Source organism: Macaca mulatta, chromosome 11, assembly GCF_049350105.2.
Source record: "Macaca mulatta isolate MMU2019108-1 chromosome 11, T2T-MMU8v2.0, whole genome shotgun sequence".
Taxonomy (NCBI): Eukaryota; Metazoa; Chordata; class Mammalia; order Primates; family Cercopithecidae; genus Macaca; species Macaca mulatta.
The window spans coordinates 5,670,001-5,681,695 of NC_133416.1; the positions used below are offsets into that span (position 1 = coordinate 5,670,001).

The window sequence follows — 11,695 nt, forward strand, 5'->3', positions numbered from 1 at the left end:
CCAGGCTGGAGAGCAGTGGCGCGATCTCGGCTCACTGCATGCTCTGCCTCCCGGGTTTACGCCATTCTCCTGCCTCAGCCTCCCGAGTAGCTGGGACTACAGGCGCCCACCACCGCGCCCGGCTAGTTTTTTGTATTTTTAGTAGAGACGGGGTTTCACCGGGTTAGCCAGGATGGTCTCGATCTCCTGACCTCGTGATCCGCCCGCCTCTGCCTGCCAAAGTGCTGGGATTACAGGTGTGAGCCACTGCGTTGAGCCGGAACTTTTTTTTTAAGAGACAATATTCACGTCTGTCCTCTGAAACTTTGCATGCTGCCCTCATAGCTGCCTTTTGAGGCATGCACAATAGATATCATTTCCACTTAGATGAAAAAATGGAGACACATTAATAACCTACTTCTCCAAGCTCACTGAGCAAGACAGTGTCAAATCAGGAATTTAAAAGGTTTTCTGACAACAAACGCATAGCTGAGGCCTACAGTGACAGATTCTGGAGTTCAGTTTTGTTTTTCCTTCAAAGACAAGCTTCTTCATCCATGTAAGCTCTGATTCTGTTGGAACCCTCCTAGGCCTGGCCTTCTCCCTGGATTCAAGGGGAGACTAAGGAGAAGGAAGCAGAGGTGGCTTCATGTTGTCCAGGAAGGTTCAGTGCTCCCGGTGTGACTGGGTGTCTGAGATCAGACTTCCAGCTCTCCCTCCGGCTAGGGCGTCCTGCTGGCTGACGATGCCTATGGTGAGTCCTCTGCTTTTTTTTTTTTTTCCAGAATGTCTACTATCACCTAACCGGGGAGCTCTATGTGGGACAACTGATTGCAGAGGCCAGTGCTAGAGATTGCTGCCTGGCAGACCCCGGCAACGCAGAGAAGCCCACCTTAGAACGATGCTCTGAGGCAGCTAGGAATGGACTGCATATATATTGGGATTTTAAACTGGTGAGTTATGTGTTTTTTGTTTTGTTTTGTTTTGTTTTTCTTTTGAGACTGAGTGTGGCTCTGTAGCCCAGGCTAGAGTGCAGTGGCACAGTCTCAGCTCACTGCAACCTCCGCCTCCCAGGTCCTGGTTCAAGCAATTCTCCAGCCTCAGCCTCCCGAGTAGCTGGGATTACAAGCACGCGCCATCATGCCCAGTTAATTTTTGTATTTTTGGTAGAGACAGGGTTTCATCATGTTGGCCAGGCTGGTCTTGAATTCCTGACCTGATGATCCACCCACCTCAGCCTCCCAAAGCGCTGGGATTACAGGTGTGAGCTCCTGCGCCGGGTGAGTTACATGTTTTTTTAAAGGACAGGTATATGAAAGGTTCAGATTTGATTTGATATTGTTTTACGAGAATTACTTCTTGTGGCCCCGTGTAGGGAAAAGATTGGGAACAGCAAACTGGGTGTGAAACACTGAGTCTCTTGACTAAGGCAGGGTTGGTTAAGGAGAGGAAATATTGGAGTCTGTTGTAGCTGAACAGTTGAGAGTTTGGGCACAAGTCCTAGCTCAGTACAGCAAGTTCCTTACCCTCTCTGAAGCTCAGTTTCCTCATTATAAAATGATGGAGATGATAATATCTTCTGTATGTGACTTTTGGGAGGATTAAATGAGATAGCGTGTGCAAAGCATTTAGCGTGGTGCCTGGAGCAGAAGAGTGTTCAATACGCATTAGCCATTGTGATCCATGTATTATTAATGATTATCAGAGGGTGTGGAACACTAGGCTGAAATCTGACGGGGGCTAATGTAGAAGCCCTGCCTTTAACTTCAACATCAAATGACCAAGGACAGGGTGGAGGGAATCTGGCAGAATTCACGTGACGATGACTCGAGGGTCTTGGCTGACAACAGTCTATGGGGAATGTACAGTGGATGGGGTTGCTCCAAAAGCTTCTGCACTCTTGGGCCAATTCGTTAGGAAGGGGCAGTGCCTCCTGGAGGGAGCTACTGCTCTGTCTGTGACTGTGTCTCTGAATGCGGTACTATGCTTGGTTCAGGTGCCACGCGGACAGTCTAGTTCAACAGTTTCTAACTTTTCAAAGTTTATGACGCCTTTGAGAATTCGCTGATAGCTATGGACTCTCTCTCTCCAGGAAAACATACATATGAACCAATGTGCAAGATTTGCTTACAGTTTCAGAGGTTTTTTGCGTCCTAGATTAAGCTTCGATTAATCATCCTAGATTAATCGAACTAGACAATATCGATTAGGAGGAGGAGGGTAATGTCTTCTCAGTCTCTGGCGTCTCACTTTACGCTCCAGTTCTATGGAACTACATGTAATTCAATGAAAATCCAGGTTCCCTCTTGTCTTAAGCCTTTCTGCAGGTATTATTCCCTCTCCTCCCACTTCGTCTCCAGACCAACTACAAAGTGTTCCCCTGGTCTTACACGTCACCTCCTTGGAAGCCTTCCGTGAGCCCAGAGGAGTCAGTTGAGTGGTTCCTCTTGGTGCTCTCAGGGGCACTTTTGTAGCCCTAGTCTCACCGTCTCTTGCAATTGTCTGCTCACTTGCTTCTTTTCATTGGGCTGTGAGCTGGAGGGCAGGGCCTGGGGTTTGCTGTTTTTTCTCTAGCGTCTGGCACAACCCCTAGAACATGGCAGGCACTCGACAAATGGTTGCAGAGCAAATGGAAGATTGGCAGGCCAGGAGATATGAGCTTGAAAGGCTTGTTAGGCTTATGGATAGAGAAAAGGCGGCGCTGTCTTTGTGAGGAAGAGGGAGTAGATTTGTTTAATGTCGCAGGAGGGCAGAACTGAGACCAATAGGTAAAGATTAAGGAGGCAGATTTTGACTTAATGTAGGAGCAAGGGCAGGACTTACTAAAGGCCTCACAGCTTCAGGTTTCCTACAGAAGAATAGGCTGCTGAGCACGGTGGTGAGTTCTCCATCAATGGCAGTCACCACGCACAGCATGTCTGAGCATCTGGCAAGCGTAGGGTACTAAATATGAGTTTTTGATGTCCTCAGTCATATCTTTTTTGTTCGTGTGAAGAAAACTACTACAAGTTTACTTGGTTTTAAAAAATTAATATTCACTGTGTTCAAGTTATAAATTAAAACATTTAATGAGATAGTGTGTGTAAAGCATTTAGCATGGTACTTGGTGCAAAGGAGTATTCGAAGAATCATGGTTTTTCTTTAAGCTTTTAAGTTCAGGTTACAAATCTTATTATTTTATCCGTAAGGCTAACAAGTTTTGACAATCCCCTTTAAAGAAGATTTTTTAAAAATTTAATAAATTAAATTCCATTAAACATTATGAGCTGTATTTACAAATTTAATACGTTAAATTACCTTTCTTAAGAACTTCATTGACCTGACTTTAAATTTTTCAATTCTTAAGTTCTCTTAAATGTTTCAGAAGTGTTTATAAAGTCAGTAAAATTTCACCATCAAGTCACCAATTTAATTACTCAAATACACATTTTAAAATTGCTATCACAAGATTAATCTGTGAGATGCCCATTTTCTTAGATACAAGTACTTAAAAATAGTAAATATACACAGAATCTTTGGCAAGTGCTATGTATTTGATTCCCTTAATAGCTACACTTTATCCTAAATCTCCTATGAATTAAAGATACAATGTATTCTAAAGAAATAATATTTTTAGATAAAATTTTATTCTCATTTTTCCATATCCTTTTTTCTGTTTTTTCTTTTCATGATAACAGCCTACTGTTACTAAATAAATAATTATGCATTCCAAACATTTTGAAGGTCGCCTTGCCAAGAAAAGTTTGGATGATCGCCTTCTCAGCTGACTGAGGCTACTGTCAGAAAAGAGGTTTCGGTTGGCTGTGAGATCTGGAAGGCAGGACATCCAGGGAAATTCTGCCAACCATTCTAACATACAGGCTGGGTCCGTTTCTATGGCCACTATGTCAAGAACTACAAAAGCTGAAAAGGGAGGTGATCATGTAATTTCTGGTGTGTTACCTAATATTAAGTTAGTCTTGAGTGGATTCACTCCATCTAATCCTTTTCCATCCATCTTACCTCTTAGGTCTACAGTTCTTTTGGATATGAAAAATGATACTTGATTGAATGTTGGGCTCTTCTGGTTCTCACTTTTCTTTGTAGACACAGCTTACAAATTAATTTACTAAAAAGTTACCAAAGAAATTTTCCAAAATTGAGAGGGAGATGAGACTAGATCATCCCTTTGTTTTCTTTGATTTCATGATTCTGTGTTTTGGGTGTACCAGAGGAGGCTATGACCCCTGTGACACAAGAGATCCAGTGATGGGGCGGGGAGCCAGTTGAAGAAGAGAAGGCCTAGTCAGACACATGGACTTTAACTTGAGGAGCACTGCATTGAGATAGTGATGCCACTGAAGTAAGGGGGCGTTTGGGGAAGGTCATCCATCTTCAGGGTGAAGCAACAGCTCACAATACAAAGAGGGTCTCTGTGAGGAGTAGTGAGGAGTAGTGAGGAGGAGAAGAGCGCTCATGGTGAGGGGTGGGAAGTGTGGGGAAAGATGAAGTGGGGAAGGAGTGCTCCCACACACCGCTGGTGAGCGTGGAGACTGGCACAGCTCCAGAAGCAACTTGCCCACGTGTAGGAAAACCAGACGCTCCTCAGAACCCAAACTAACTATAACTCTTTTTAAGGCACTGATTCTTTTTTAGGACAATATCTTTACTCAAAAAATAGTATAGAACGTAGGCCAGGATTACTGTAGAAAATATCTTAATACTTATCACAGTGAAACACAAGGAAAAATTAAATGTCCAACAGTAGGGAATGCTTTGAACTGAATATTATATAACCATTCAAATGATATTCTGAAGAAATCTATTCCAAAAAGTTAATAAAATTGGAAAAGATGTATGTAGAATGTTAAATTTATATAAAGAAGCAAGATGTAAAGACCACATATACAATGTTATCTTGTTATGAGTGCTTTTATATACTTTATATATAAAATATTTTAAAACATATTTTTAATAAATGCACTTCTAGTCAATCATCCCCTCCCCTGAAAGCTGCCAGCGATCCTGAGGACATGACCTCACGGATGATCTCAAAGTTGCTCCATGCCCGCCTCACCTGCCAGTAGCCCATGTGCCCAGAGCCCTGGCCATTTATTTTAAAGTATTTTATATATTTTTAAAGTATATTTTCAAGTTAAAAAAGAAGCATCTCTTACTTTTGTAAAAGTGAAAAAGAAACAAAAACAAAAATCCTTTAAAAACTCTGACAGGCAGCACCCCAAAACAAAGACCAAAACGGCCAGGCGCGGTGGCTCATGCCTATAATCCCAGCACTTTGGGAGGCCAAGGCGGACAGATCACTTGAGGCCAGAAGTTCAAGACCAGCCTGGCCAACATGGTGAAACTCCATCTTTACTAAAAATACAAAAATTAGCTGGGCGTGGTGGCGGGCGGCTATAATCCCAGCTACTCAGGAGGCTGAGGCAAGAGAATTAGGTGAACCTGGGAGGCAGAGGTTGCAATGAGCTGAGATCATGCCACTGCACTCTGTCCTGGGAAACAGAGCGAGACTGTGTCTCAAAAGAAAAAAAAAAAAAAAGCAAAAACAAAACAAACCAACCAACCCAAAACAAAAATGTGTAAGATCCAGATGAACACAATTTGAAAGCAACTAGAGGATGTGTGGAACACTGTCAAAGCTCATGTCACGTGGAAGTCGAGTGGAAATAGAAAATAGACCACTGACTTTGTCTAAAAGGTCACACTAAATTAGAATAACCAAGACCTACTGAGCACATACATGCCCCTGTGTGAGGTTAAACATTGTCTCATTTAGTTCTTATGAAACATAGGTTTCATAAGAGAAGTATGATCACTAACTCCATCTCACCCATGAACTAACCAGGGCACTGAGGAGTCCAATTATTTGCTGAGGGCTACACAGTGTAGTAAATGCCCAGCATTCAAACACGGAATCTTAACGAATGTGTGCTATTGCCTCGTTGCTTGGGAATTTGATTCTGAAAGGGAGAGAAAACCTGAATGTTTGTTGAAAGGGTTAGTAGAGTTGAGGTCTGGGTTTATTTTGTCCTTCAAATATTGTGACATTTGGACTTGTTTAAAGGCAGTAGAAAAGGAATCTGCAAAGAGGGAGAAATAAAAGATGGATGTTAGGAAGAGTGTTTCTCTAGCATCGAGGATGGCCGGGGCTCAGGGAGCAGAGGGGACTGCTGGCCGGTGAGGTGGGCGTGGGGCCGCTCCTTTGAGATCATCTGTGAGGCCATGTCCTCAGGATCGCTGAGGGCTTGCAGGGGACGGGAGGATTGAATGGAAGTGTGGTGCTCTTGACATTTAGTTAAAATAAGTGCCAGGTGGGGGCTGACAGACAGAGCATGCTGAAGAGGCCTGGAAGAGGAACCCTGGGGAGCAAGCCCAGCTCTGGGGCCACGTGGGCAGGTTTATGAGCCAGGCCTGCTCAGTTGGCAGACCCTGTCCACAAGGGCTCTGTGGTCTGGAAGCAAAGAGAGAGGACCGGTGGCGGTGGTGGAGGAGAAGTTCCAGAATCTGAAGAGTTGCCCTGAATGGCAATGTTGGATGGCTGCCCAGAGGAGGAAAGGGGTGGCTGGGGCTTCGGGGAATCCAGGGACAGGCAAATTTGGGGGAGCAAGGGCCGTAGGAGGCAGTTTCTGATGGCAAGAGATGAGAAGCAGGGAGGTGATTGTGAGAGAGGAAGCAGAAATCTGGAGATGTTAGAGCTGCAGTCAGTCCCGCTTGGTGTTCAAGAACTTGGTGGCAGTTTGTCTGAAGGGGGACAGTGAGGTCAGGGTTTCTCACCAGCCATCAGAATGAATGTTATGCACCCTAAGGATGATACCAGAGTGCAGGGCATGAAGAGGAAACAGCCTGACCCAGGCACTAATATAGATCATGTGAGTCCTGCAAAGGGGTAGAGAGGGACGTGGGAGAGAGAGGGCCGGGAGCAGAGGGCAGGACCAGGAGAGATGGTAGTTTGGACAGATGGCAGGATTGTCAGTTGCTGAGATATGAAGATGAGGGGGAAGAAGCTCAGGGAGGTTGTGGGAATCACACAGGATCAAAGAGAAGGATGGCCCTTCCTTTCTCTTCTCCTTTGAGAATGGGGAGTGGCAGAGATGAACTAAGATTTGTTGCATGTTTCATGTGTCAGGCCCAAGATGGTCCATCAATATGAACCCTAATTTTAACCTTAGTATTAACTCTGAACCCATTTTATAGATGAGATTGACATTGAGACTTGGAGAGAGCAGGTAATTTGCCCAAGCCCACACGGTTCGTATATGGTAGAGCAAGGATTCAACCCTACCATTGTAGCACTGATGCCTATCACGTTCCCAGTCATAAACCTTGGCGAAGCCCCCGCAACAGGAGAGGCAGGAGGCTGCCTCAGAGGCTGAGGTTCCTGAATGTAGCTCCTGCTCCAGGCCCACGACACAGTTTCCCTGAAGAGGGAGAGAAGCACAAGGTGAAGGTGACCCTGATGGGTCTCATGGGGTCAGGGGTGAGGACGTGGAAAGGAGGGCCAGGCTGAGAAGGCCCGCCATTCTCACAGATGCCTTCATTCCGTGGTAGTCAGTACTGACCCAACGCTTCCATCTCAGAAGAGGCTGAGGGCATCACAGGAAGCCAGAGCAACGCCGCCTGGTTGGTCACTTTGCCATGGGGCTGGTAGAGGAAGCACTGGGTGGTCTCATCCTACATCCTGCTTCCTTTTCTCCCCTGGATGACTTGTGGAGGACTGAGAGGTCCTTCAAGAATGTGGCTGAGCGCAGCAGGGAGAGCAGGGCCAGATGAGATGATGAATTACCGAGGCATTTCAGCACCTTGGCTCTGTCTCTCTTCCCCTCCAGGGAGGAGCCGTCAGAAACAGGGATACCAAGCGGTGTCTGGAGATGAAGAAGGATCTTTTGGGTAAACACGTGCTTGTGCTCCAGACCTGTACCACGCAAGCGTGGGAAATCCAGCACACCGTCGGAGACTGGGGTCAGACCAACAGCCAGTGATCGCCAGACGACGCTGGATCTGGGTCATCCATTCTTGCAAGTGGAACGACTTCTACTCCCAATACTGCCAGCTCCTTTCTCAATGAGAAGGAAAGCATGTGTATGTGTGTTTATGGCGACTTCAGGTGGGGCCCGTGCATGTGCTGGGGTGTCTCTGTTGCAGAGCGGAGAGGAAACTCTGATGCCTCATCCCCAGCTTCCCTGGGAAGGTCGTGATATATATCAAATGCCATTCTTAGAAACTCCTTGAAATAACCAGCATCTTTTGGCTGTTATGTGGGGAGAGAAGGAGGAGGATGGAAGTTTATCTTTGACTTCGGCCCACGATGTTTAGCCTTCCTTCCCGACAGCTACTGTCGCCATCTGCCCCACACCTCCTCCCCAGCGCATCTGCCTGGGGACTCCCAGGCTGCCGGGGGCCATTCCACGTGAGAGGCTGGGCCCTTCTCAGGCCAGCAGTGTGACAGCTCTCCCGGTGGCACTAATTCTCCCTCCTGCCTGGGCTGACCTGAGAGATGCAGAAAGTAGACAAGTGACTTTTAAAAATTCCTCCATTCCTCCTCCCATGGCAGTTTTATTTGGATTATTAATCTCTCCCACACCAAAGAGATTCTGGAGGCTGAAGGGAGGAGAGAAGGCACCTGAACTCATCACCGCTGTCCGGGGGACAGTGTGTTGAAAAGGGTAAGAAAATCCAGGGCCATCGGAGCCTTTCTCTTAGTAGGTCATAACATTTAATGACTGAATTACCGATTCCCTCCTCCTACTCTTGCAAATTATGGAGAAGATGAGGCTTAAATCAGAGGGACGCTGCTTTTTGGGGACAAAGAAGAGACTGCAGGCAAATCTTAAAACCAGGGATTCTATGGCTGTCTACTGGATAAATGTTTTCTGCTGGTTGGTGAGTTGGGAAGATACATCTCAGCCTGCCAATTTTTGGCAAGGTCTTGGAGGCTGGTGGGACCAGGCGCCATGGTGGGAGAGGAGGTAGGATGGCCCTGCGTGTGTGTTGTGTTGTGGGATTACCCTTCAAGCATGTGCTCCCAGAACCCCTTCGTCAGAGGGCCACTTTTTTCTCTTAGTCCCGTGTCAGGGCTGCCTGGAAATGAGCTGGGGAATCATTAGGTTTTCTTAAGGCATGAGGCATGCAAGACGGTGATAATTTGGTACAGAATTTAATCAATTAAAACTTATAAAAATGGGCCGGGCGCGGTGGCTCATGCCTGTAATCCCAGCACTTTGGGAGGCTGAGACGGGCGGATCAGGAGGTCAGGAGATCGAGATCATCCTGGCTAACACGGTGAAACCCTGTCTCTACTAAAAATACAAAAAAGTAGCGAGGCGTGGTGTTGGGTGCTTGTAGCCCCAGCTACTCGGGAGGCTGAGGCAGGAGAATGGCGTGAACCAGGGAGGCGGAGCTTGCAGTGAGCTGAGATTGCACCACTGCACTCCAGCCTGGGTGACAGAAAAAAAAAAAAAAACATAAAAATGAACATTTAAAAGTGTACAGGTTATAGGCAGCTTGATTAAAATTTCACTAAGAACACTGCCATATCAAGAAGTAAAACTACTGCAGACACAATTTTATTATGAAAAAATCAAGGGACAAGATGAATGTTAAGCAAATGTATAACTTCTAGCTTCTGCCTGGCAAATTGAAAGGAAAACGCAATTCACAGCAAAGTTTTGAAAAAGCATGTACCCAATAGAAAGTTGGATAAAAGACACAATGTCCTTAAACATGTGAAAAGATGTTTAACCTCATTCATAGTCAGAGAAATGCAAATTAAAACAGTATTGAGATACTTTTCACTTAAATTGGTAAAAATTAAAAAGTAGGACAGCACATTCTTTTGGAAGGGCTGTGGGAAACAGGCAATCTTATACATAATGCAAACTGGGGATATTTAGCAATATCTAAAGATACTGTGTGTACGTTTTCGATTTGTGCCAATAATTCCACCTTTAGAGATTTACCTCCAAAAATAAGAAAATACTTATGCACAAAGTAACTCTTTGCAGTATTCATTGTAACTGAGAAATGTTGAAAAAAAGAAAACAAAAAACGATGTGGCTGAACATCAGAGAATAATTGAATACCTCCATGTAATGGAGTACTATGCAGCTGTGATAAAGAACAAAGACTCCTTGTCTGAACCGATACGGGGTGATTTCCGGTATCTTTTGTTAAGTGGAAAAAGAAAAACTGTATCTATACTATGTACTTTTTAGGTAAGAAATAAGGGAAAAATATACCTGTATCTGTTCACTTCTGCAAAGTAAAACATAAGAAGAATAAATAAGAAAATAATGAGATTGGTTACAGTGGGTGGTGGTGGCTGGAAATAGGGCAGAAAAAACTGGGAATAGGAACGGGATAGAAGGGATGTGGGGAGAGTGACATTTATCTAACTATATATTTTCTATAGTTTTGACTTCTAGATCCACATTATATTTCAAATGCTTAAAATATAAATATATAAAATCAATAAAGATAGAAACCCAAAATGGAGTATAAACAAAATTAACTGAACCTAACTGTATTTCCATATTGTAAATGAACATATACACACTCGTGCACACACACATTGCCCGCATCTAGCATGCACCATGCAGATCTTGTTTCTCAATATTTTCTAGTAAAAGGAATTACAAGCCTTTGGAGAAATAGCTAATTTTAGGACTGAGGCTGGAATATCTTTCTATTTTAGAAAGTTATAAACTGCTCAAAAAGTTATGGGGACATGTCACAAACCACAATGGTCAGGTTGAAGGGGGCTTCCACTGGCCAGATATGGGACAATTTGAGTATTAAAATAAATAACGGTAATTTTAACAGAGTGATTGGCGTTAACATCACCAGTTGTCAGACAAACAGATGTCATGGGCCTCCTGATATAATGCAAGAAGAACACAATATCACTTCTATGGTTTTCCTGCCAAAAGACAGAACCTGAACCTATAATCTTGAGGAAACATCAATCAAACGCAAATTGAGGGACCTTCTTCAAAAGAAATGGTCTGTATGCTTCAAAAATGTCAACTCATGGAAGACAAAGAGAGACTGAGGAAGTGTTCCAGATTCAAGGAGACTAACGAGATAACTAAATGTAATGTGTGATCCTGGATTAGATCCTGGACCTGAGGGCTTTTCCCCCCTTTGATTGTAAAGGACAGCAGTAGACAATAGGTGGAAGTTGAATAAGGTTTGTTGATTAGATCATAGCATTGTATCCTGATTTTGATCATTGTACTGTGGCTGTATAAGAGAATGTTCTTTATTTTACAAAATGATCACTGGATGGAGTTGAGGGGAAGGGACATTATCTCTGAGATTTTATACAGATAGATGATGGATGGGTGGATGGATGGATAGAGCAGTAGACAGATTCAATGGAGCAGTGGATGGATGGAGAGAGAGAGAGAGAGAGAGAGATAGGCAGAAGTAGGAATGATCAAGCAAGTGTGGAAAAGTGAATCTGGATGAACAATAAAGGGTTTGTTTACAAGAATTCTTTGTACCATGTTTGCAACTTTTCTGTACATCTGGAATTGTTTAAAAATAAAAACAAAAAATAAACTCAAAGAACGCCTAGCTAGATAGACACTAAAAACCTCTTCCCTTTTAACTGCAATGATAAGCAATAGCAGCTTAATTCAAGTTTGGTGTACTTTATTCTTTGAGGGAAATCTGTGATTCTCTCACACTTACAGTGAGGATGCAGAAAGCTGCTTAG

The 11,695-nt window shown here is 44.1% G+C and overlaps 1 protein-coding gene across 3 annotated transcripts in view; it reads left to right on the forward strand.

The window, feature by feature from the left end:
• Positions 1 to 11,467, forward strand: part of GALNT8 (polypeptide N-acetylgalactosaminyltransferase 8) — a 69,518-nt gene extending 58,051 nt beyond the window's left edge. For 2 of the 3 annotated variants that reach the window (XM_077953314.1, XM_015150879.3), the window contains exons 10-11: positions 765 to 932; positions 7,806 to 11,467. In XM_077953314.1, the coding sequence (XP_077809440.1) occupies positions 765 to 932; positions 7,806 to 7,958 (321 nt within the window). In that variant the 3' untranslated portion in view covers positions 7,959 to 11,467. The remainder of the gene's footprint in view (positions 1 to 764; positions 933 to 7,805) is intronic. The other variant, XM_077953315.1, reaches the window with a different exon arrangement.
• Positions 11,468 to 11,695: the final 228 nt, after the last annotated feature.